Below are 20,564 nucleotides of genomic sequence, written 5' to 3'. Positions count from 1 at the left end.
CTCAGCAGGGCTCAGTGCGCTGCTGTTTCCACGTGCCCCTTCCAGTGAGGCGTGGCCGCATGACTTCCTTTAGCTGAGAAAGGGAACAGAGATGCCAGGTCACCTTCCCTAGAAGCACCTCAGAGCCCATGAGCAAGTCTCCGACTGGCGCAGCCGCTCCTGGCTCTGGGTACCAGGTATCGTGAGAAAGAAACCTCCACGGAGAGGTGGTTCAGAACAGCAATTCAGCTGTCGGACCTCGGAGCCCTCTGGCCCTTTTTCCTTTTCTGCCCATTTTTCCACTGCGCGGGAGTCAGAAACCCTGCCCCCCCCGAGAGCCGCGGGGCTGGAGCTGAATTCAGGTCGGTAACTGAGCAGGATTACAAGGGAAGGCGCGCCAGTGAGCCGAGGCACAGGGCTGAACCTGCGCCTGCGCGCGCGTGGGTGTGCGTGGCCATGTGCGTGCGCGAGGGCCCCTGCCCAGGAAGGCTCCTTTGTTCCAACCACACCGAGTGGTGTTGGTGAAGAGCCCGCTCGCCAGATGGCCGCGCCCCCAACCCAAGGCCTGCTCCAGGGAGCCGGCGATGCGCCCGCTCGGCTACTGCCGGGCCTCGGAGGGGTCCCCGGTTTCTCGCGCCGGCACCGCCAAGTGGGACAGCAGAGCAGGAAGGACCAGGCCCGCGCTGCAGTGACCAGCAGTAACCCCGCCGGGGGCTCTGGCCGGGTCAACGACCGCGCTAGCCCGCGGCGTCCCGCGCAGTCCGAGACCAGCCCATCACCCTATCGCCTAGCAACGCCCACTCGCACGCCGCCATTGGGCCGGGGAGCACGCCCCCGGCCCCTGATTGGGCGCCGCTGCGGAGCGAGCCACGCCCCGCCCCACTCTGCGCGGCCCGGACGCGGGCTCGCGCGTCGGTCCTCTCTGTCTGCCGGGCTCCCAGTGTGGCCCCAGTGTGACCCCCCTAGTGGCCCAAACACACCCCGCTCCCTTTCACCCCCGTGCCGCGCACACGTGGTCTCCTTGGCCCCGGGGGTGGGGGCGGCCCGGGAAGGTATGGGGCGGGGGCAGGCCACGTGCCCTCCAAGCGGGGAACGGAAGTAGGGGCCCACCATCTCAGCGCCCCCGGGCGCGCCCCCGCGCGGGGTCCCGGCGCGCGCCCGCGGCGCGCCGCATCACCCCACTGGCGGCGGCGCGCCGGGTCCCGGGGCGCAGCCCCGACGCTCATTGGCCTGGGAGGCGCAGCCAAGCTGTCAGCCCATGTGGCGTGTCCGCTCGGGGACGGCCGCGGTTAAATAGAGTCGGCGCCGGCCTAGAGGGAGCCAGAGAGACGGCAGCGGTCCGGCTTCCCCACCTCCGCGGTGCTCCATCCTCGCTCTCCGCCGCCCGCCCGCACTGCCGCCCGCGCTCAGATCAGGTACCAGCCGAGGGCCGGGTTGCGGCCCTGGCCGGACCGGGCCGGGTTCGGGGCCCGGGCGGCGCGGCCGGGCTCCGGGGCGGCCGCCAGCCCGCATCCTCCTGCCTCAGGAAGCGCACGGTCCGCCCGTGGTGAGGGGTCGCCCCAAGAGGCCGCCCGGGTCTCGCGGTCCGAGGCCCCGTCTGCTGGGCGAGCCACCGCGGAGCTTCCGGGGCCGGGCGGTGAAGGGCCGACGCGCCGCGCCCCAGGCCCGGTGGGGCAGGTGGGCGATGGCGAGGGGCGGCCGCCGGGGAGGCCCGCGAACAGCCATTTTGGTCTCGAGGTGGGCCGAGGACCGGTAGGAGCCCCTGCCGCCCGGTGCGCGCCCGGCCTCAACGCCCACAAAGGTCTCCATGCGGGCCGGGCCGCTGGGCCCCTCCATCTGCGGCACCCTGCGCCCCCGACAGCTGGGAAGCCGAGGCTCAGCCCGACCCGGGGGCGCCTTTTCAGCCAACTGGAGGGCCAGGAAGAAGGGAGGGAGATGGCCGGGAGGCCCCGGAGCCGGGTACGGGCAGGTTTCCCCACCACGTGGGCGCAGCCCCGAGCCCCCAAAGTTCTGGGGGATGAGCAGCTCCCGCCGGGTGCGGTGGCGGCGGGGCGGGGCGCGCTGCGGGGGTCTCCACCCCCGCCTCCTCCGCCGCGGGACTCCGGGTGAATAGCAAGTAGGGGAGAACAGAGCCGGCGCTTTCTGGAGGAAGCAGCCGCCTGGGAGCTGGTGCCCTGGGCCGGCAAAGGACTCTTTATTCAGCGCCGGGGGAGGAGGCTCCCTCCCTACGGGAACAGCGGGAAGCCGGGCCACCCAAGGAAGTCTCTGCTGTCCTCCACCCACCCACCCACCTACCCACCCTTGCTCAGAGATCTGGGAGTGCCGGTGGTTGGCGGGGCCACAGGTTACAAGCACCAAGAGGCCCTGGGGCCTCGGTGGAAGTTGCGAGACCAACCGTGGCTCTGCCCCGACCCTCGGGGGCTATGGAGGCGCCTGGGGAACCTGGGTCTGGGCGCTGCGGCGGCTACAGGGAGCTGAGCCGGGGCGCCCTGCGGCTTCGCCCGCACAGGTGCACGGCCTGGCAGCACGGTGCTGGCGCCCGACCAGGAGAGGCTCCCCAGGCTGGCCCACCGGCGCGCACAGGCCGCCTTCCCCCAGAGCCCCGCCCGGTCCTCGGTTCCTCCCGAGTCCTGGCAGCCCTAGGCTGTTCTCGGGGCAGCGTGCACGGGGGCCGAGTGCAGGGCTGCTCCTCGCGGCTGGTGTCCTCCCCTCCCCACATTTCCCTCCATCGGACTTTGGCGCCTCTTCTCCTCGCCCACTTGAGCCCTGGGCCAGCTCTTAGCTGCTGGATGGGGTGGGGGAGGATCTTGTCTCTGCCGGGTGGCCTCTTGCAGGAGGTCGCAGAGGCCACTGGCTGCTGTGGGTGGGCCCAGGCAGGGGGCTGCGGTGGGGTCACCCCAGGCCAGGGCCCCAGCTGTGATGGGCCAGTGCTGACCGCAGAGGGAGGGTAGGGCCTGATGGGCCGGGTTTTGCCACCCCAGACCCCCTGCACACGCACACCAGGCGTCCATCCGGGCGTCCGCCCCTTGGTCTGGGGCTGTCTGAGCTGCGGCTCTCAGACCTGCGGGTGGGCCACGTGGAGGGGTGGGCGGTGCAGGTCGAGCGAAGCTGTGTCTGGGCCCCGCAGGGAGCAGCATGGAGGAGGTGGTGATCGCCGGCATGTCCGGGAAGCTTCCCGAGTCGGAGAACCTGGAGGAGTTCTGGGAGAACCTCATCGGCGGTGTGGACATGGTGACGGACGACGACAGGCGGTGGAAGGCCGGTGAGTGGGCAGCCTGCTCCGCCGGCCCCCCTCCCCTTGCTGCCTGGGGCTGCCCGGCTCCTCCTGGAGATGGGGCCGAAGTGGGGTCTGGGCTCCGGCCCCTGGAGGCTGCGGGTCGGCCCTGGCACCCGGCCTTGCCTGTTTCTGCGCCGGGTTGGGTGACCTGCTGGGGTCCAGAGCCTGGGGCACGGCCAGGGCAAAGCCAAGTGGGTCAGCGCCCCTGCCCGCCCACCGCCCTGTCCCTGCAGAGCCTCGGGCCACTGCCGGCCCACGTGTCCGAGGTTAGATAACACGCCGGGCGCTGGGGAAGCTGGTTTGACTCCCTCGTGCCCGTAGGCTCCTCCGCGGAGCCGCCCTACCTGATCTGCGGGGTGTGAGTCAGCACCGCGGAGCCCGGCCCGGCGGAGCCCCGGCGGGGGTCTGCGGCCGGGGCAGCGGGGCCCCTGCCCGCCCTCCTCCCGGGGAGCACACGCACAACTCCCTGCCCGTCCCCTGGGCCCGTGACATCCCCCCCCCCTCCGCCTGTGTCCCCAGGGCTGTACGGCCTGCCCCGGCGGGCCGGCAAGCTGAAGGACCTGTCCAAGTTTGACGCCACCTTCTTCGGGGTCCATGCCAAGCAGGCGCACACGATGGACCCCCAACTGCGCCTGCTGCTGGAGGCCGCCTACGAGGCCATCGTGGACGGAGGTGGGTCACCGGGCGGCCTGTGGCCGGTCTGGGGTCACAGCAGGACAACAGCGTTCCCGGTTTATTTTTCTTCTAAAACCAACACGTGTTCAGAGCCCAGCGAGCACCTCTGGCCCCGGAGGACGGTCAGTGCCCGCGGCTCCGCAGGGGCAGGCCCTGGGGCAGGTCGGGTTTCACAACCACCCCTCGGGGCTCCGGGTGTGCCCTGGCACCCCAGTTTCTTCATCCACATCCAAAGGCTGGTCTTGGGCCGAGCGGGAGACAGGGTTCTGTCCCCGGGACCTCTGCCCTCCCTGGGCTGGGTCTGACCCAGAGGCAGCTGTCCCTTTGTCCCTTGTCCTTGGGCCCAGACCTACCCCTGCTGGGCCCCCACGCACCTAGGAGAAGGGACAGGAGGCCGCCCCCCCCCCCAGCAGACGCAGCCGCCCCTGGGGTCGTCACTGAGCAGGGCACGAGGGAGACACACCTCTGGGGACGGTGGGAGGACAGGCGGACCCCCACTGGGCTCCCTGGGGGCTGGGGGAGGTGGAGGCCCAGCCCCACCCAAAGGCCTTGAGAGTCTCTCCCTTGGGGCTATTCCTCCCTCCTCCAGGAGCGGACACTCGGCCTTTGTCTTCCTTTGTCCCCTTATCTCGCCCGTCTCAGGGCAGGCCACCCTCGGGGCCTGGGTGCTCATTGGCCCCGGGGCTCACCAGACCCTGCCTGCGTCAGGGCCGGGGAAGCAGCCTGGGGACAATGACGCCCTCTGTCTGCACCTCTGGCGTCTGCGGCGGCCGCCTGACCCGGAGCCCCGAGCCTCACCTGGCACCCCCACCGGGCCCCGGTGTCTTCAGTTTCCCGTGACCTGGTTCCCGGGTCCCGGCACCTCCGGTCGGGCCAGGCTGGGGGACCCTCTCTCTCAAGCCAGAGAGGCCGGGTGGAGGCCCGCCCAGTGGGCCTGGGTGGGGGGCAAGGTGCAGCCCCCTGGCTGACCGCCGCCCCCTGCAGGCATCAACCCGGCCTCACTCCGAGGGACACACACGGGCATCTGGGTGGGTGTGAGCGGCTCCGAGGCCTCCGAGGCGCTGAGCCGGGACCCCGAGACGCTGCTGGGCTACAGCATGGTGGGCTGCCAACGGGCCATGATGGCCAACCGCCTCTCCTTCTTCTTCGACCTGAAAGGTGAGTGCCCGCAGCGGGGCCTGGGCCCCCTCCAGGCCCGGCCGCCCCTCTCACCCGGGCAGGCCGGCGGGGCCTCCGGAAGCTGACGCCCGCGCCGTGCCCTTGGCTGCAGGTCCCAGCATGACCCTGGACACGGCCTGCTCCTCCAGCCTGCTGGCCTTGCACAGCGCCTACCAGGCCATCCGCAGCGGGGAGTGCCCCATGGCCCTGGTGGGCGGCATCAACATCCTGCTCAAGCCCAACACCTCCGTGCAGTTCATGAAGCTGGGCATGCTGAGCCCCGAGGGCGCCTGCAAGTCCTTCGACGAGGCCGGTGAGGGCGCGGGCCGGGGCCTGGGGCAGCACCCCCGACACACACACCCCCCCCACCGCCCCCGGGCGGGCGCCGTGCCCTGAGCCAGCCTCGCCCTCAGGGAACGGGTACTGCCGCTCGGAGGCCGTGGTGGCCATGCTGCTGACCAAGAAGTCCCTGGCCCGGCGGGTGTACGCCACCATCCTGTCCTCCGGCACCAACACGGACGGCGCCAAGGAGCAAGGTGGGTGCAGCTGCGGCCGGGGGAGGGGGCAAGGGCTGCGGGCGGCACGGGCGGTGCGGTGCTGAGGCCGGCCCTTCCTGCAGGCGTGACCTTCCCCTCCGGAGAGGCCCAGGAGCAGCTCATCCGCTCCGTGTACCTGGCGGCCAGCTTGGCCCCTGGGGACCTGGAGTACATCGAAGCCCACGGCACAGGCACCAAGGTGAGGCCGCGCCCGCCGCTAGGCCGCCCCGCTGCCATGCCGGCCTTCCCCGCGCCGACCTTCCCCATGTCCTCCACAGGTGGGCGACCCCCAGGAGCTGAACAGCATCGTCCGAGCCCTGTGCGCCAGCCGCCAGGACCCCCTGCTGATCGGGTCCACCAAGTCCAACATGGGGCACCCGGAGCCCGCCTCGGGGCTGGCGGCGCTGGCCAAGGTGGGTGGGGGCCGGCCCCGAGGCCCGGGTGGCTGGCTGTGGACAGGGGGCCGGTCCCTGCCCTGGTTCGCTGCGGGGCCGGCGTTCTGCGCGGCATCCCCAGACGGGGCCGCGGGGAGGGGACACAGCGGGAGCGGCCACCCACAGGACCCTGGCCACCGCCACTCGGGTTCCTCGGCGAGGGGGCTGCGGGCGGCTTCCTCTCTGCCCGTCTCACGCCAGGACCCGGGCAGATCTGGCTGAGCGGCCTCTGAGCCTGGGCCGGGGAGGCGAGGGGCCGAAGGGGAAGTGGGGGGGGAGCTGCGGGGGGCGAGCAGAGCGGCAGGGTCCCGGCCTTCACCCCCCGCCCGCCGCCCGCAGGTGCTGCTGTGCCTGGAGCATGGGCTCTGGGCCCCCAACCTGCACTTCCACAGCCCGAACCCCGAGATCCCCGGGCTGCGGGATGGGCGGCTGCAGGTGGTGCAGCGGCCGCTGCCCGTGCGCGGGGGCGACGTGGCCATCAACTCCTTCGGCTTCGGCGGCTCCAACGTGCACGCGGTCCTCCGGCCCAACCGGTGCCCGTCCCCGGAGCCCGCCCCGCACGCCACCCTGCCCCGCCTGCTGCTGGCCAGCGGGCGCACCCCGGAGGCCGTGCAGGCCCTGCTGGAGCAGGGCCAGCAGCACAGCCAGAACCTGGCCTTCGTGAGCATGCTCAACGAGATCGCAGCCACCCCCGTCACCGCCATGCCCTTCCGGGGCTGCGCCGTGCTGGGCGGCGGGGAGGGCGGCCGCGAGGTGCAGCAGGTGGTCCCCGGCCAGCGCCCGCTCTGGTTCATCTGCTCCGGTGAGTTGCCCCAGGCCCTCCCGGGGGCGGGGGGGGGGGGCACCGCCGGGCGGGGTGGGCCCGCCCCTGACACCTCCCGCCCCCCTACCCCAGGGATGGGCACGCAGTGGCGCGGGATGGGGCTCACCCTCATGCGGCTGCCGGCCTTCCGGGACTCCATCCTGCGGTCCGACAAGGCCGTGGAGCACCTGGGCCTGCAGGTGTCCGACCTGCTGATGAGCCCAGACGAGGCCACCTTCGACGACACCGTCCACGCCTTCGTGAGCCTGACCGCCATCCAGGTGGGCCCCCGCCGGGGTTCGGGGCCAGGGGGCCGGGGGGCGCGGGGCGGGAGACCGGCCCGGGCCCGGAGGGGCGGCCCCCAGGACTGACAGGCCGGGCCGTGTTCCCCCCCCACTACAGGTCGCCCTCATAGACCTGCTGACCGCCATGGGCCTGAGGCCGGACGGCATCATCGGGCACTCGCTGGGCGAGGTGGCCTGCGGCTACGCCGACGGCTGTCTCTCCCATGAGGAGGCCGTCCTCGCCGCCTACTGGAGGGGCCAGTGCATCAAGGAGGCCAACATCCCGCCGGGCGCCATGGCGGCCGTGGGTAGGTGGTGCCTGTGCCGCGTGGGCCTGGGGTGCCGGCGGGGGCGGGGGGGGGACCGTGGTGCTGGCGGCGCGGCCGGTGCACAGTGTTCTCAAGAGCCTGACCCAGTCCCGCAGCTGCTCTGATAAAGTCAGGGTGTCGGGCCGCTCGCCCCGGCTCCTGCCCGTGGGACGGAGGGGCCTGGGGTGTCAGGGCTGGTGGGGGGGCCAGGGAAGGTGATAACGCCCCCACCCGAGGGTGGTGGGACGAGGGCCGCCCTCTGAGCGTCTGCGCCCACAGGCCTGTCCTGGGAGGAGTGCAAGCAGCGCTGCCCCCCCAATGTCGTCCCCGCCTGCCACAACTCCGTGGACACCGTGACCATCTCGGGGCCTCAGGTGCGCACGGGCGGGGGGTGGGGGGGCGGGCGAGGCCGGGTCCCCGGGTCCCCGCCCCCAGCCCCGGGGGAGCTGGGCCCGAGGGCCCAGGACCATCCCCCCGTCCCGCCCCCCGCAGGCCGCCGTGTCGGAGTTCGTAGAGCGGCTGAGGCAGGAGGGCGTGTTCGCCAAGGAGGTGCGGACCGGCGGCTACGCCTTCCACTCGCACTTCATGGAGGCCATCGCCCCCTCGCTGCTGCGGGCGCTCAAGAAGGTGGGCTGGCCGCCCCCGGGGGCCGCCCGGAGCAGGGCTGTGGGGGCGGGCGGCGAGCCCGAGCCCCGGGCTGACCCTCCCGCGCGGTGTGCGCAGGTGATCCGGGAGCCGCGGCCCCGCTCCGCACGCTGGCTCAGCACCTCCATCCCCGAGGCCGAGTGGCAGGGCAGCCTGGCCCGCACGCTCTCCGCCGAGTACAACGTCAACAACCTCGTGAGCCCCGTGCTGTTCCAGGAGGCGCTGTGGCACGTGCCCGAGGGCGCCGTGGTGCTGGAGATCGCCCCCCACGGCCTGCTGCAGGTGCGCCCGGGGGCCGGGCAGGCGTCGGGGCCCCGGAGTCCGGAAGCCGAGGGTCTGCGCCTTGTGGGCGCGGGTGGGGTGGGGGGCCGGCAGGACCCCGCCCGACTCTGCGCCCCCCCCTTCCCCCCAGGCTGTCCTGAAGAGAGGCCTCAAGCCTGGCTGCACCGTCGTCCCCCTGATGAAGAGGGACCACGAGGACAACCTGCGCTTCTTCCTCAGCAACGCCGGCCGGCTGCACCTGGCGGGGTGGGTCTGCGCCCTGCCTCCCGCCGGGGCCCCTCCCTGGAGCGAGGGGGGTGAGGTGCAGGGGGGGCCCCCGCCTCGGTGGCCTCCGGGGTCTCGGTGCGGGGGGGAGACAATTGTCAGGGGCTCCGATGGGGGCCCCGGGGTCAGGCGTGCCGCTGACCCAGCCCCCCCACTCCCCCAGCATCGACATCAACCCCAACGGCCTGTTCCCGCCCGTGGAGTTCCCGGCCCCCCGGGGGACCCCCCTCATCTCCCCTCACATCAAGTGGGACCACAGCCAGACCTGGGACGTGCCCACCGTCGAGGACTTCCCCAACGGCTCCTCCGGCTCCTCCGCTGTCGTCTACAACATCGGTGCGGGCGGGGGGCAGGGTGCGGGCGGGGGTGGGTGGGGGCAGGCGGGGGTGGGCGGGGTTCGGCCGCCCCTCCTCCCGGGCTGGTGCACTGAGGCCCGTGCCCACGCAGACGCCAGCCCCGAGTCCCCCGACCATTACCTGGTGGACCACTGCATCGACGGCCGCGTCATCTTCCCGGCCACCGGCTACCTGTGCCTGGTCTGGAGGACGCTGGCTCGCGCCCTGGACACGGACGTGGAGCAGCTGCCCGTGGCCTTCGAGGGCGTGACGCTGCACCGGGCCACCATCCTGCCCAAGACCGGTGAGGCGGGGGGGCCAGGAGGCGCCGTGCGGGGGGCGCTGACCGCCGACCCCTGCTCACCGCCGACCCTGCTGCCCGCAGGGACCGTCCCCCTGGAGGTGCGGCTCCTGGAGGCGTCCCGTGCCTTCGAGGTGTCCCAGAGCGGCAACGTGGTCGTGACCGGTGAGTGGGGCGCCGGCCGCGGGGTCCCTGGCGGGCCGCTCTGGGCGGGCCCCCGGCCGCCGGCGCGTGGCTCCCTCCCGCTCTCAGACCCCCGCCGCCCCCCCTAACCCCCCGCAGGGAAGGTGTACCAATGGGAGGACCCCGACCCCACGCTCTTCAACAACCGTGAGGGCCTGGACCCCGAGGACCCGGCGGACCCCGCGGCGGCGCTGCTCTTGGCCAAGGGGGACGTGTACAAGATGCTGCGGCTGCGTGGCTATGACTACGGCCCTCACTTCCAGGGCATCCAGGAGAGCAGCATGGACGGTGGGGCGCGAGGGCTCCCGCCGCGCCGGCGGGGAGCGGGCCCCGGGGGGAGGGCGGGCGGGCACAGGTGGAGGCAGCCCCGGGCACCTGGCCGGGGAGCACGGAGAGGGCGCGTGAGGCCTGACCCGCGGGCTGACAGCCTCCCTGCCGCAGGCACCACGGGCCAGCTGCTGTGGAGGGACAACTGGGTGACCTTCCTGGACACGATGCTGCAGATGTCCATCCTGGGCTCCCGCCAGCGCGCCCTGTACCTGCCCACCCGCATCTCCGCCGTGCACATCGACCCCGTCGCCCACCGGCAGCTGGTGCACACGCCGCAGGGCAAGGACCGAGGTAGCCGGCCCGTGTCCCCGCGGCCCGGGGCGCCCACACCCGCCTGTGCCCGCGGCAGTCGGCGTGGCGGTGACACGCCCGCCTGTCCCCGCAGTGGCCGACGTGGTGGTGAACCGGTGCCTGAGCAGCACCGCGGCGGGGGCCGTCCTCATCTCGCGGGTCCACACCACAGCGGCCCCTCGCAAGCAGGAGCAGCTCCTGCCCACCCTGGAGAAGTTCTGCTTCACGCCGTACGTGGAGGACGGGTGCCTGGCGGACAGCCCTGCCCTGCAGAAGCAGCTGCTGCTGTGCAGAGGTGAGCCCTCCCGGCCGGGCCCGCTGGCCTCCCCGCACGCAGCCTGTCCCCAGGGCCTGGCCCAGCTTCGCGTCCCCCTCGGGGGGGGGTGCCAGCCCTGCCCTTGCCGGGGGGCCCCTTGTGAGCCCCCCAGGCCCGCTCCTCAAACCAAAGCAGACGTCAGCTACCTACACCCCCATCCCAGTCCTCAGAGGGGGCGGGGCCTCAAAGATGACCGGCTGCGTCCCGCCCCTAGCTGCTCAGGCCCATGGCCCATAGGGCTGGACCCCCCTGCCCAGTGGCTGCTGCGGAGGGGGCGGGGGCCCTCGGGCAGTGAGCTCAGCGTCTGTGCGGTCCCCCCGACGACGCGCAGGCCTCAACGAGGCGCACAGCAGGCTCTGTCCAGGGGCCCTCGGTGGTCAGTCCAATCCCTGGGTGGCTGAGCTGCACAGTTCTCCCCCGCCTCCGCCTCTGCTTGTCCGGTCGGCAGGGCTGAGCAGTGGGCCCTGAGAGTCGGCTGCAAGGGTCCCGGTCAGCGCGAGCCCCTGCTCCAGCCGGACCCCTGCTGCCAGGGGGCCTGGAGCCCGCCCAGCAGGCCCCGCCCAACGCCTGTCCCCCTGCCCCCCAGGGCTGGCCCGGGCCCTGCAGACCAAGGCCGCCCAGCAGGGGCTGAAGATGGCGGTGCCGGGGCTGGACGGGGCCCAGGCCCCCCTGGAGCCCCCGCAGCAGGGCCTGCCCCGGCTGCTGGCGTTGGCCTGCCAGCTGCAGCTGAACGGGAACCCACAGCAGGAGCTGGGCTGGCTGCTGGCCCAGGAGAGGGCCCAGCTGCATGACGACCCCCTGCTCAGCGGCCTGCTAGACGCCCCGGCGCTCAAGGCCTGCGTGGATACCGCCCTGGAGAACCTGGCCGGCGTCCGGATGAAGGTGGTGGAGGTGGGTGCCGAGCCAGACAGTCAGCGGAGGGGGCCGGGGCCGGGCAGACCCAGGCCTGCGGTGTCCCCAGGCCCCGGCCCCCCAGCGCTGGAGGAGAAGGGACACGAGGCCACTGCAGACGGGCTGGTGGCTGGGCCTTGGGGGCCGATGTTGACCCGGCCTGGGCCCGAGGGCCTGGCCAGGGTGCGGCCGGTCTAGGAGTCTGTCTCCCTACCCCCAGGTGCTGGCAGGCGACGGCCACCTGTACTCCCGCATCCCCGCGCTGCTCAACACCCAGCCCATGCTGCGGCTGGAGTACACCGCCACCGACCGCCACCCCCAGGCCCTGGACTCCGCCCAGGCCGAGCTGCAGCAGCAAGACGTGGCCCAGGGCCAGTGGGACCCCGTGCGGCCCGCCCCCGGCAGCTTGGGGGACGCCGACCTCCTGGTGTGCAACTGTGCGGTGGCCACCCTCGGGGACCCGGCCGCGGCCCTCGGCAACATGGCGGCCGCCGTCAAGGAGGGGGGCTTCCTGCTGCTGCACACGCTGCTGCGCGGGCACTTCCTCCCGGAGACGGTCGCCTTCCTGACCTGCCCCGAGCCGCCGCCGGGCGGGCACGGCCTCCTGAGCCAGGGCGAGTGGGAGAGCCTGCTGGCCGGGGCGTCCCTGCACCTGGTGGCTTCCAAGAGGTCCTTCTACGGCTCCGCGCTCTTCCTGTGCCGCCGGCTGGCCCCGCAGGACAGCCCCGTGTTCCTGCCCGTGGAGGCCGCCAGCTTCCAGTGGGTGGACTCGCTCAAGGTCAGTCCCCGCCAGCCAGCCCCCGGGCCCGGCCGACTCAGCGGCACCCGCGGGGGCCGTGCGGCCTGCCCAGAACCCGACCGACCCTCCCTTCGCCCCGCAGAGCATCCTGGCCAGCGCCTCCTCCCGGCCTGTGTGGCTGACGGCTGTCGGCTGCGCCACCTCGGGCGTCGTGGGCATGGTCAACTGCCTCCGCAAGGAGCCCGGCGGGCACCGCGTCCGGTGAGGGATGCCGTCGGGCTCTGCGCCCCTGCCCCCCCCCCGCACGGCCTGCCACCAGCCCGCCCCCTGCGCCCCAGCCTTCCCTCACCGGCCCGCCCGCCCACAGGTGCATCCTGGTGTCGAACCTCAACCCCAAGTCCCCCGTCCCCAAGATGGACCCGGGCTCCGCAGAGCTGCAGAGGGTGCTGCGGGGGGACCTCGTGATGAACGTGCACCGGGACGGGGCCTGGGGCGCCTTCCGCCACCTCCCCCTGGAGAGCAGTAAGCCCCGCAAGGCCTCTCCCCGGCGGCAGCGGGGAGGGGGAAGGAGGGGAGGGAGGGGAGGGTGAGGACCCCGCCCGGCCCTGGGCTGCACCCAGCCCCCCGCAGCCCTGCCCTCTGCCGCCCCCAGCGCAGCCGGAGGAGCAGACAGAGCACGCCTTCGTGAACGTCCTCACGCGGGGGGACCTCTCCTCCATCCGCTGGGTCTGCTCCCCGCTGCGCCACGCCCTGGCCCCCAGCCCCGGCAGCCAGCTCTGCACTGTCTACTACGCCTCCCTCAACTTCCGGGACATCATGCTGGCCACCGGCAAGCTGTCCCCGGACGCCATCCCAGGTGCAGGCCTCGCAGGGCGGGGGCGGGGGTGGGTGCCGGGCGTGGGCTGGACCGGGAGCTGGGGTGGGCGGGTCCCTGCCCGCAGGGCTCACCCGCTGTGCGTCCCCCCAGGGAACCGGTCCCCCCAGGACTGCATGCTGGGCATGGAGTTCTCGGGCAGAGATGCCAGCGGCAGGCGCGTCATGGGGCTGGTGTCCGCCAAAGGCCTGGCCACCTCCGTCCTGCTGTCCCAGGACTTCATGTGGGACGTGCCCCGCAGCTGGTGAGTCAGTCGGCCCCGGGCGGGGGGGGCCCGGGCCCCGCGCAGACGTGGCCGGGCTCGGGCCTGAGTGACCCTCGGCTGTGCCCACAGGACCCTGGAGGAGGCGGCCTCAGTCCCCGTCGTCTACGCCACCGCCTACTACTCGCTGGTGGTGCGCGGGCGCGTGCAGCGCGGCGAGACGGTGCTCATCCACTCGGGCTCGGGCGGCGTGGGCCAGGCCGCCATCGCCATCGCCCTCAGCCTGGGCTGCCGTGTCTTCACCACCGTGGGTAAGCCGGCCGGCCGGCCCCTCCCGAGCCCCGGGCGGCCCCGCGGCGCCGCAGCCGGCTCGCCGGCTCACCCGCACGCACTCCTCACCAGGGTCGGCCGAGAAGCGGGCCTACCTCCAGGCCAGGTTCCCCCAGCTCGACGGCTCCAGCTTCGCAAACTCCAGGGACACCTCCTTCGAGCGGCACGTGCTCCAGCACACGGCCGGGAAGGGTGCGTGGCCCGCGGGCACCCTGCCGCCCCCCGCCCCCCTGCCCACCCACCGCGCGCCCGGACTCCGGCCCTCCTCCCCCGACGCCCCTCCCCCCGGCCGAGCAGGAGGGGCCGCGGGCCCAGGCACGGGCAGGGTCTGGCTCTCCGGTGCATGACAGTGGGCTCGCGCTGGTCGTGACCGAGGCCCCCTCTCCCCCCGCCCCGCCCCACCAGGTGTGGACCTGGTTCTGAACTCCCTGGCGGAGGAGAAGCTGCAGGCCAGCGTGCGCTGCCTCGCCCAGCACGGCCGCTTCCTGGAAATCGGCAAATTCGACCTCTCCAACAACCACCCGCTGGGTGAGGCCGGGCAGCGGGCAGCGGGCAGGCGGGGGGCCGGGGGGCCGGGGGGCCGGGGGGAGGAGCCCACGCGGCGGGCTGTGGGCCCAGAGCGGCGAGCACTCCGCCCCTCCCCCGCACAGGCATGGCCGTCTTCCTGAAGAACGTGACCTTCCACGGCATCCTGCTGGACGCGCTCTTCGAGGAGGCCGCCTCCAGCTGGCGCGAGGTGGCGGCGCTGCTGCGGGCGGGCATCCGGGACGGCGTGGTGCGGCCCCTCAAGTGCACCGTGTTCCCCAAGTCCCGGGTGGAGGACGCCTTCCGCTACATGGCGCAGGGCAGGCACATCGGCAAAGTGGTCGTGCAGGTGGGTGCGCGGGGGGGGGGCGGGCGGCGGGGGCGCCCCGGGCGCCCGGCCCGAGGGCGGAGTGCGAGCAGTGCCGCCCGGCTGCAGGTGCGTGAGGAGGAGCAGGGCGCCCCGCTGCAGGGGCCCCAGCCCGCGCTGACGGCCGCCGTGTCCAAGGTCTTCTTCCCGGCCCACAAGAGCTACGTCGTCACCGGGGGCCTGGGCGGCTTCGGCCTGGAGCTGGCGCATTGGCTTGTGCTGCGAGGGGCCCAGAAGCTCGTGCTGACCTCCCGCTCCGGCGTCCGCACGGGTGAGCGGGCTGGAGGGCGCGCGGGGGCCCTGCGGAGGGGACGCCCTTCCGGGCCGGCCACCGCCGGGTGCGCTCCGACGGCGCTGTGGCTCCGTGGCCACTGACCCCCGCCCTGCCCCGCCCCCCCGCAGGCTACCAGGCCAAGCAGGTCCGCGAGTGGCGGCGCCAGGGCGTGCAGGTGCTGGTCTCCACCAGCGACGCCAGCACCCTGGACGGAGCCCGGGGCCTCATCGCCGAGGCCGCGCGGCTCGGGCCCGTCGGAGGGGTCTTCAACCTGGCCATGGTGAGTCCCTCGTGGGGGGGAGCGGGCCAGCCACCCCGGCGAGGTCCCCGTCGGAAGCCCTGGGTTCGGGGCAGGCCCTGAGGACGCCTCCCCCCAGGTCCTGAGGGACGCCATGCTGGAGAACCAGACGCCCGAGTCCTTCCAGGAGGTCAGCAAGCCCAAGTACAGCGGCACCCTGAACTTGGACAGGTGGGCCTCGCGGCCGACCCTGGCCCGGCACGGACGGGGACTGCTGCCTCTCCCCACTCCGAGCTCCCACGGTGCAGGCTGCAGCCTCTGCTGGGGTCTCAGGGGAGGGAGGGTCCAGGGAGGTGGGGGGCTTCGACAGGCGGGCGGCAGGGGGAGCCAGCCCCAGGGAGTGACCGGAGAACCCACAGGGTGACCCGGGAGGCGTGTCCCAAGCTGGACTACTTCGTGGCCTTCTCCTCGGTGAGCTGTGGGCGTGGCAACGCAGGCCAGAGCAACTACGGCTTCGCCAACTCCACCATGGAGCGCATCTGCGAGCAGCGCCGGCACGACGGCCTCCCAGGTGGGCCCCGCCCAGCGCGCGCCCGCTCCCGCGCCTGCCGCCCCGCCCGCCCCGCCTCTCACCCCGCCTCTCACCCCGCCCCCTCCTCCGCAGGCCTCGCTGTGCAGTGGGGCTCCATCGGCGACGTGGGCGTGGTCATGGAGGCGATGATGGGCTCCAACGACTCGGTGATCGGCGGGACGCGGCCCCAGCGCATCGCCTCTTGCCTGGAGGTGCTGGAGCTCTTCCTGAGCCAGCCCCACGCCGTCCTGAGCAGCTTCGTGCTGGCCGAGAAGGCCGCGGCCCGCAGCGACGGCGGCGGCCAGCACGACCTGCTGAAGGCTGTGGCGCACATCCTCGGTGAGGAGGCGTGGCGCCGCCGCGAGAGGGCTGGCCCTGTAGCCGTGGCAACGGCGGCGGGGGAGACCCAGGGGCCTCATCCGCGTCCCGCCGCCAGGATGCTGCGCGCCCCCGCCTCCCCTCCCAGATTGTCAATTGCGCGTCTCTGCCCAGGCATCCGAGACTTGGCCGCCGTCAGCCTGGACAGCTCGCTGGGAGACCTGGGCCTGGACTCGCTCATGGGCGTGGAGGTGCGCCAGACGCTGGAGCGCGAGCACGACCTCGTGCTGTCCATGCGGGAGATCCAGCAGCTCACTCTCCGCAAACTGCAGGAGCTCTCCTCGAAGGCCGGCTCCGCGGATGGTGCGTGCGGGGTCAGGGTGGCTGGGGAGCAGGGGTGTGGGGCGAGTGTCTCGGGAGCAGCCCTGCCCTGCTCTGCCCTCCTGCTGCTGGTCTGTGGGCAGCTGCGCCCCGGTCGGGGCTGGTGCGCTGGCCTGTGAGGGCTCGTTGGGGGCTCAGGGCCCCACCCTACCACTGGCCAGCAGCCGCTGGACTCAGGTGGGCGTGTACATGTGCATGTCTGTGTGTCCGCGGGCCCGGCCCTCCCTGGCACCTGCCCCTCCCCACAGAGCTGGTGGCCTCCACGCCCAAGGCGGGCAGCCCCGCCCGGCAGCAGGCCCGGCAGCAGGCCCAGCTGAACCTGAGCAACCTGCTGGTGAACCCCGAGGACCCGACCTTGACCCGGCTCAACTCCGTGCAGAGCTCGGAGCGGCCCCTGTTCCTGGTGCACCCCATCGAGGGCTCCACCGCCGTCTTCCACAGCCTGGCCGCCAAGCTCAGCATCCCCACCTACGGCCTGCAGTGCACCCGAGGTGCGCCGGGGTCCTGCAGAGCGGCCCCCACCCAACCAGGCAGGGTGGTGCACCCGTGGGTCTCAGGGGCGCCCGCCCGCGCTGAGCCTCTTCCGCCCTGCAGCTGCGCCCCTGGACAGCATCCAGAGCCTGGCCGCCTACTACATCGACTGCATCAGGCAGGTGCAGCCTGAGGGGCCCTACCGCATCGCCGGCTACTCCTACGGGGCCTGCGTGGCCTTCGAGATGTGCTCGCAGCTGCAGGCGCAGCAGGGCCCCGCCCCCACGCACAACAGCCTCTTCCTGTTCGACGGCTCGCACACCTACGTGCTCGCGTACATGCAGGTGAGAGCGGCGCCCCGCGCCCCGGGTCGCAGCCCCGGGTCCCCGTGCCCTCTCTACAGAGCCCCTGTCCCCTCTGCAGAGCTACCGCTCCAAGCTGACGCCCGGCTGCGAGGCGGAGGCCGAGGCGGAGGCCATGTGCTTCTTCGTGCAGCAGTTCACGGACGCGGAGCACCGCAAGGTGGGTCCCGGGCCGGGCGCGGGGCTGTCCGGGGCCAGCCCGCGGCGCCCACTGAGACGCCCTTCCCGCAGGTGCTGGAGGTGCTGCTGCCCCTCTCAGGCCTCGAGGAGCGCGTGGTGGCCGCCGTGGACCTCATCACGCAGAGCCACGTGGGCCTGGACCGCCAGGCACTGGCCTTCGCAGCGCGCTCCTTCTACCACAAGCTGCGCGCGGCGGAGCAGTACACGCCCCTCGCCACCTACCATGGCAACGTGACGCTGCTGCGCGCCAAGACGGGCGGCGCCTACGGCCAGGACCTGGGTGCCGACTACAACCTGTCGGAGGTGTGCGACGGCAAGGTGTCGGTGCACGTCATCGAGGGGGACCACCGCACGCTGCTGGAGGGCAGCGGCCTGGAGGCCATCCTCGGCATCATCCACAGCTCCCTGGCCGAGCCACGTGTCAGCGTGCGGGAGGGCTAGCTCGCCGCCAACGCCGCTGCCACCAGGCCGGGAGGTCCTGCCGGTGGGACTCCGGCCTGCACTGCGCTCTGCTGCCCCCAGTGGCCGCTAGAAGTAGAACTGACGCCCAGCCCTCCCTGGGCACCTCCTGCACGGCCACCGTGGGCGCCCCTCCCACGTGGGTGCAGGGCCCACCCCCGCAGCCGACTCGGAGACTTGCCCTGGTCTGTGAAGAGTCAGCCCCGCCGGGCACACTGCTGCGAGCCCTGCGCTCCACGTGGGGTCTGCGCGGGTCCCTCTGTCGTCTCGGTTTGGGTTCTATTTATTGCGTCGCTGGGGAGCCGCCAGGGCGCGGTCCTGGTGCGGCCGGGACGCCGGAGCCTGGCCGGCTGTGATGCAGCAGGACGCGGGCGCCCACTGTCTGTCTGCTCTCTGTTCGTTTTTTCAAGAAACACGATTCTCATCGCTGCTCCGATCCTGCCTGTCCTGTTTCATTTCTGCGCCCTCCCCGGGCCCTTGCGCGGGTAACTCAGGGGCCACAGCCTGCGTCCTTCTTGCCCTGCACCCTGGCCAACCACCAGGAGCCGGGCCCTGTCCCCTGAGGACCGCCAACCACAGCCCAGCCCCCAGGTGCCCCGCGCACACTCTGAGGGTGTTGGGAGGAGCGGCAGGCGACCGTGGTGGGGTCCGCTCCCCCGGCACCGATGGCTGGAGGTGTCCCACCCTCCTGCTCCGCCGTGGGCTCCACCCCGGGTCCGCTGGCTGTGGGTGGGAGCCACATAGTGCAGTCTCTGCGCGGCAACGCCAGTGTCCACGTGGCTCGCCAGGTGGGGTGTGAGGCCGGCAGTCTCGAGGTTCAGGCAAAGGAGCAGGGGCCGGGGGGCCCAGGGCTGCAGTAGGCGTGCTGCCGGAGGGCTTCTGGGCTGGCCGAGGGGCAGCCGCCTGGGGAGCTGGGCCCTGGGGCGCAGAGCAGGTGCCTGCACACGGGAGGGGGTGAGGAGCCGGCCCCTCAGCTTCAAGGAGAGCATGTGGGGCCCAGAGACCGGGGCTTGCGTGGGCCTCAGGACGCTCGGCAGCTGAGCCTGTGCCCCGCCCCTGGTGGGGTCCCCGCTGCTGAAGCCAGCGCCCTTGGGTGGTCCCTGTGGCAGCTGCAGGGGCACAGCCCAGGCCTCCGTCCACAGGAGCCCGGGTCGGCAAACGACAGCCCGTTACTCGGCCGGGAGAGACGGGGTTCTGACGGGCGCTGCGGCGCAGGCTGGGCCCTGGATGGGTCTCTGGACTTGGCGACTTCACATCCAAGGTTTCAGAGCAGAAGCCCATTAGATAGAAACCGAGGGCCATTTCACAGGGGCCCCATGGAGGTGACGACCCTAAGCTTCCGTGTCCCTAAAACAGCCCCAAATTACGGTGGGAAGCAAAAGTTGCAGACCGGGAAGGAGAAATGAGGAGCGAGTCCGCAGTGAAGGCCGGAGAGCCCCAGACCCTCCCCGCGTCGATGGTGGGAGGAGACAGGTGCGCGAGGCTGGCGGAGCCGGGACGGGGTTCCCTCGGCCAGGCCGCCCTGGCCTGGGGTGTGCTCTCCAGGTTCACGGGAACACCCCCCGAGACGGTCCGCGTTCTGGGTCATAGAGCCAGCCAGTCAAGTCCGAAGAATTGGACTTCTGTAAAAATATTTCTGCTCACCTCAGCTGCATACAATTAGAACCAACAGCAAAAAGGTCTCGACTGTTCTCAGATATTTAGGAACCAAACAATATACTTCTAAATAACTCGGGTTAAAGAAGAAATCACCTGGCACCTGGCTGGTGTGGCTCACTGCATTGAGTGCCGGCCTGTGAACCAAAGGGTCGCCAGTTCGATTCCCAGTCAGGGCACAGGCCTGGGTTGCAGGTCAGGTCCCCAGTGGGGGGCGCATGAGAGGCAACCACACATTGATGTCTCTCCCTCCTCTCTAAAAATAAGATAAAATCTTTAAACTTTTTTGACTCAAAATGGATTATACAACTAAATTTAAGTTCTAAAACTATAAAACTTCTGCAGGTAAATGCAGGAGAAAATCTGTGTGAACCTGGGTCACACGAATGTTTCTTAAACGTGACACCAAAGCACAACAGATAGAAGTCAGTTTTAACAATAAGCTGGATCTTATCTAATCACTTTGACTCTAAAAAGACTTAAAAGAATGAAAAAGTCACAGATTCTGAAAGTATTTTGCAAATCACATCTCACAAAGGGTTTGTACCCAGAATATTTAAAGAACTCAAAAGTCAACAAAAGGAAAACAATTTAATTTTTTAACGGGCAAAGAGTTGGAACAGACACTTCAACAGCGAAGACACAGGTGGCAAAGAAGCTCTGGGGGAGGTGGCACGGTGGCCAGCGGGTAGGCTCGGACCCGGGACCTATGACAAGACCCCCAACTTCCCTTCCCGGGAGCAAAGTGCCGGTGACCTGAGTGCCCATCCCCCCCGCGTGGGACCCCTCCCTCGCCCCCCGTGGCGGCTGTCCTGGCGGTGCCCTCCGACGCGGGCCCAGCTCTTACATTTAGAGTCAGTGTTCACCCACGTGGGGTTTTTTAAAGACTAGGAACACCCCAAGCCTGCGTGCTCGTAGGCGACGCTGTGACGTGTCTACCTGGTGCCAGGTGCTCGGGGACGTCAACCCCCCTCGCCTTCCGAGATGACCTTTGTTGTTGCCGTGACAACGAGGGCGCTTCAGGTCTGCTCCCACAGTGCCTTCCAATGGTGGCGTTCCCCACTGCCACGCTGCTGGGTGCCAGCGCCCCGGAGCCCCTCGCCGCACAGCCGGAAGGCCGCGGGGCCCTCTGGTCGGAGCCCCCTCCCACCCCCCAGCCGCTGGCAGCCGCCGGTCCAGCCTCCCTCCCCGCGAGCTGGACGTTTCGGTCCCACCCACGCGTGCGGCCCTGCGGTGTCCGCCCTCTCTGGCCGACTCACCTCACGTAGCAGAACGCTCTCGGGGCCGTCCCCGTTGTCCCCCAGTGGCAGACATCCCGCGTCACAT

General features: G+C 71.7%; 1 protein-coding gene across 1 annotated transcript; it reads left to right on the top strand.

The window, feature by feature from the left end:
* The first annotated feature begins 1,177 nt into the window (after positions 1-1,177).
* On the top strand, positions 1,178-18,018 carry FASN (fatty acid synthase). Its single transcript, XM_045835869.1, has 41 exons — positions 1,178-1,394; positions 3,107-3,241; positions 3,776-3,928; positions 4,916-5,089; positions 5,202-5,402; positions 5,503-5,625; positions 5,709-5,824; positions 5,904-6,038; positions 6,399-6,861; positions 6,955-7,142; positions 7,264-7,453; positions 7,733-7,827; positions 7,946-8,080; positions 8,177-8,380; positions 8,511-8,626; positions 8,808-8,980; positions 9,092-9,283; positions 9,365-9,445; positions 9,563-9,751; positions 9,905-10,084; positions 10,179-10,379; positions 10,987-11,291; positions 11,512-12,069; positions 12,173-12,291; positions 12,398-12,552; positions 12,683-12,886; positions 12,998-13,148; positions 13,239-13,417; positions 13,509-13,628; positions 13,842-13,964; positions 14,087-14,310; positions 14,398-14,599; positions 14,731-14,882; positions 14,980-15,071; positions 15,260-15,411; positions 15,505-15,750; positions 15,904-16,092; positions 16,359-16,601; positions 16,705-16,925; positions 17,005-17,103; positions 17,175-18,018. The coding sequence occupies exons 2-41, from the start codon at positions 3,115-3,117 to the stop codon at positions 17,562-17,564; spliced, it is 7,560 nt and encodes a 2,519-aa protein (XP_045691825.1). The 5' UTR covers positions 1,178-1,394; positions 3,107-3,114; the 3' UTR covers positions 17,565-18,018.
* Positions 18,019-20,564: the final 2,546 nt, after the last annotated feature.

This window comes from Phyllostomus hastatus, unplaced genomic scaffold (assembly GCF_019186645.2).
Source record: "Phyllostomus hastatus isolate PE091 unplaced genomic scaffold, TTU_PhHast_1.1 phas_contig_210, whole genome shotgun sequence".
Classification (NCBI taxonomy): Eukaryota; Metazoa; Chordata; class Mammalia; order Chiroptera; family Phyllostomidae; genus Phyllostomus; species Phyllostomus hastatus.
This window is presented reverse-complemented; position numbering and strand designations above follow the sequence as displayed.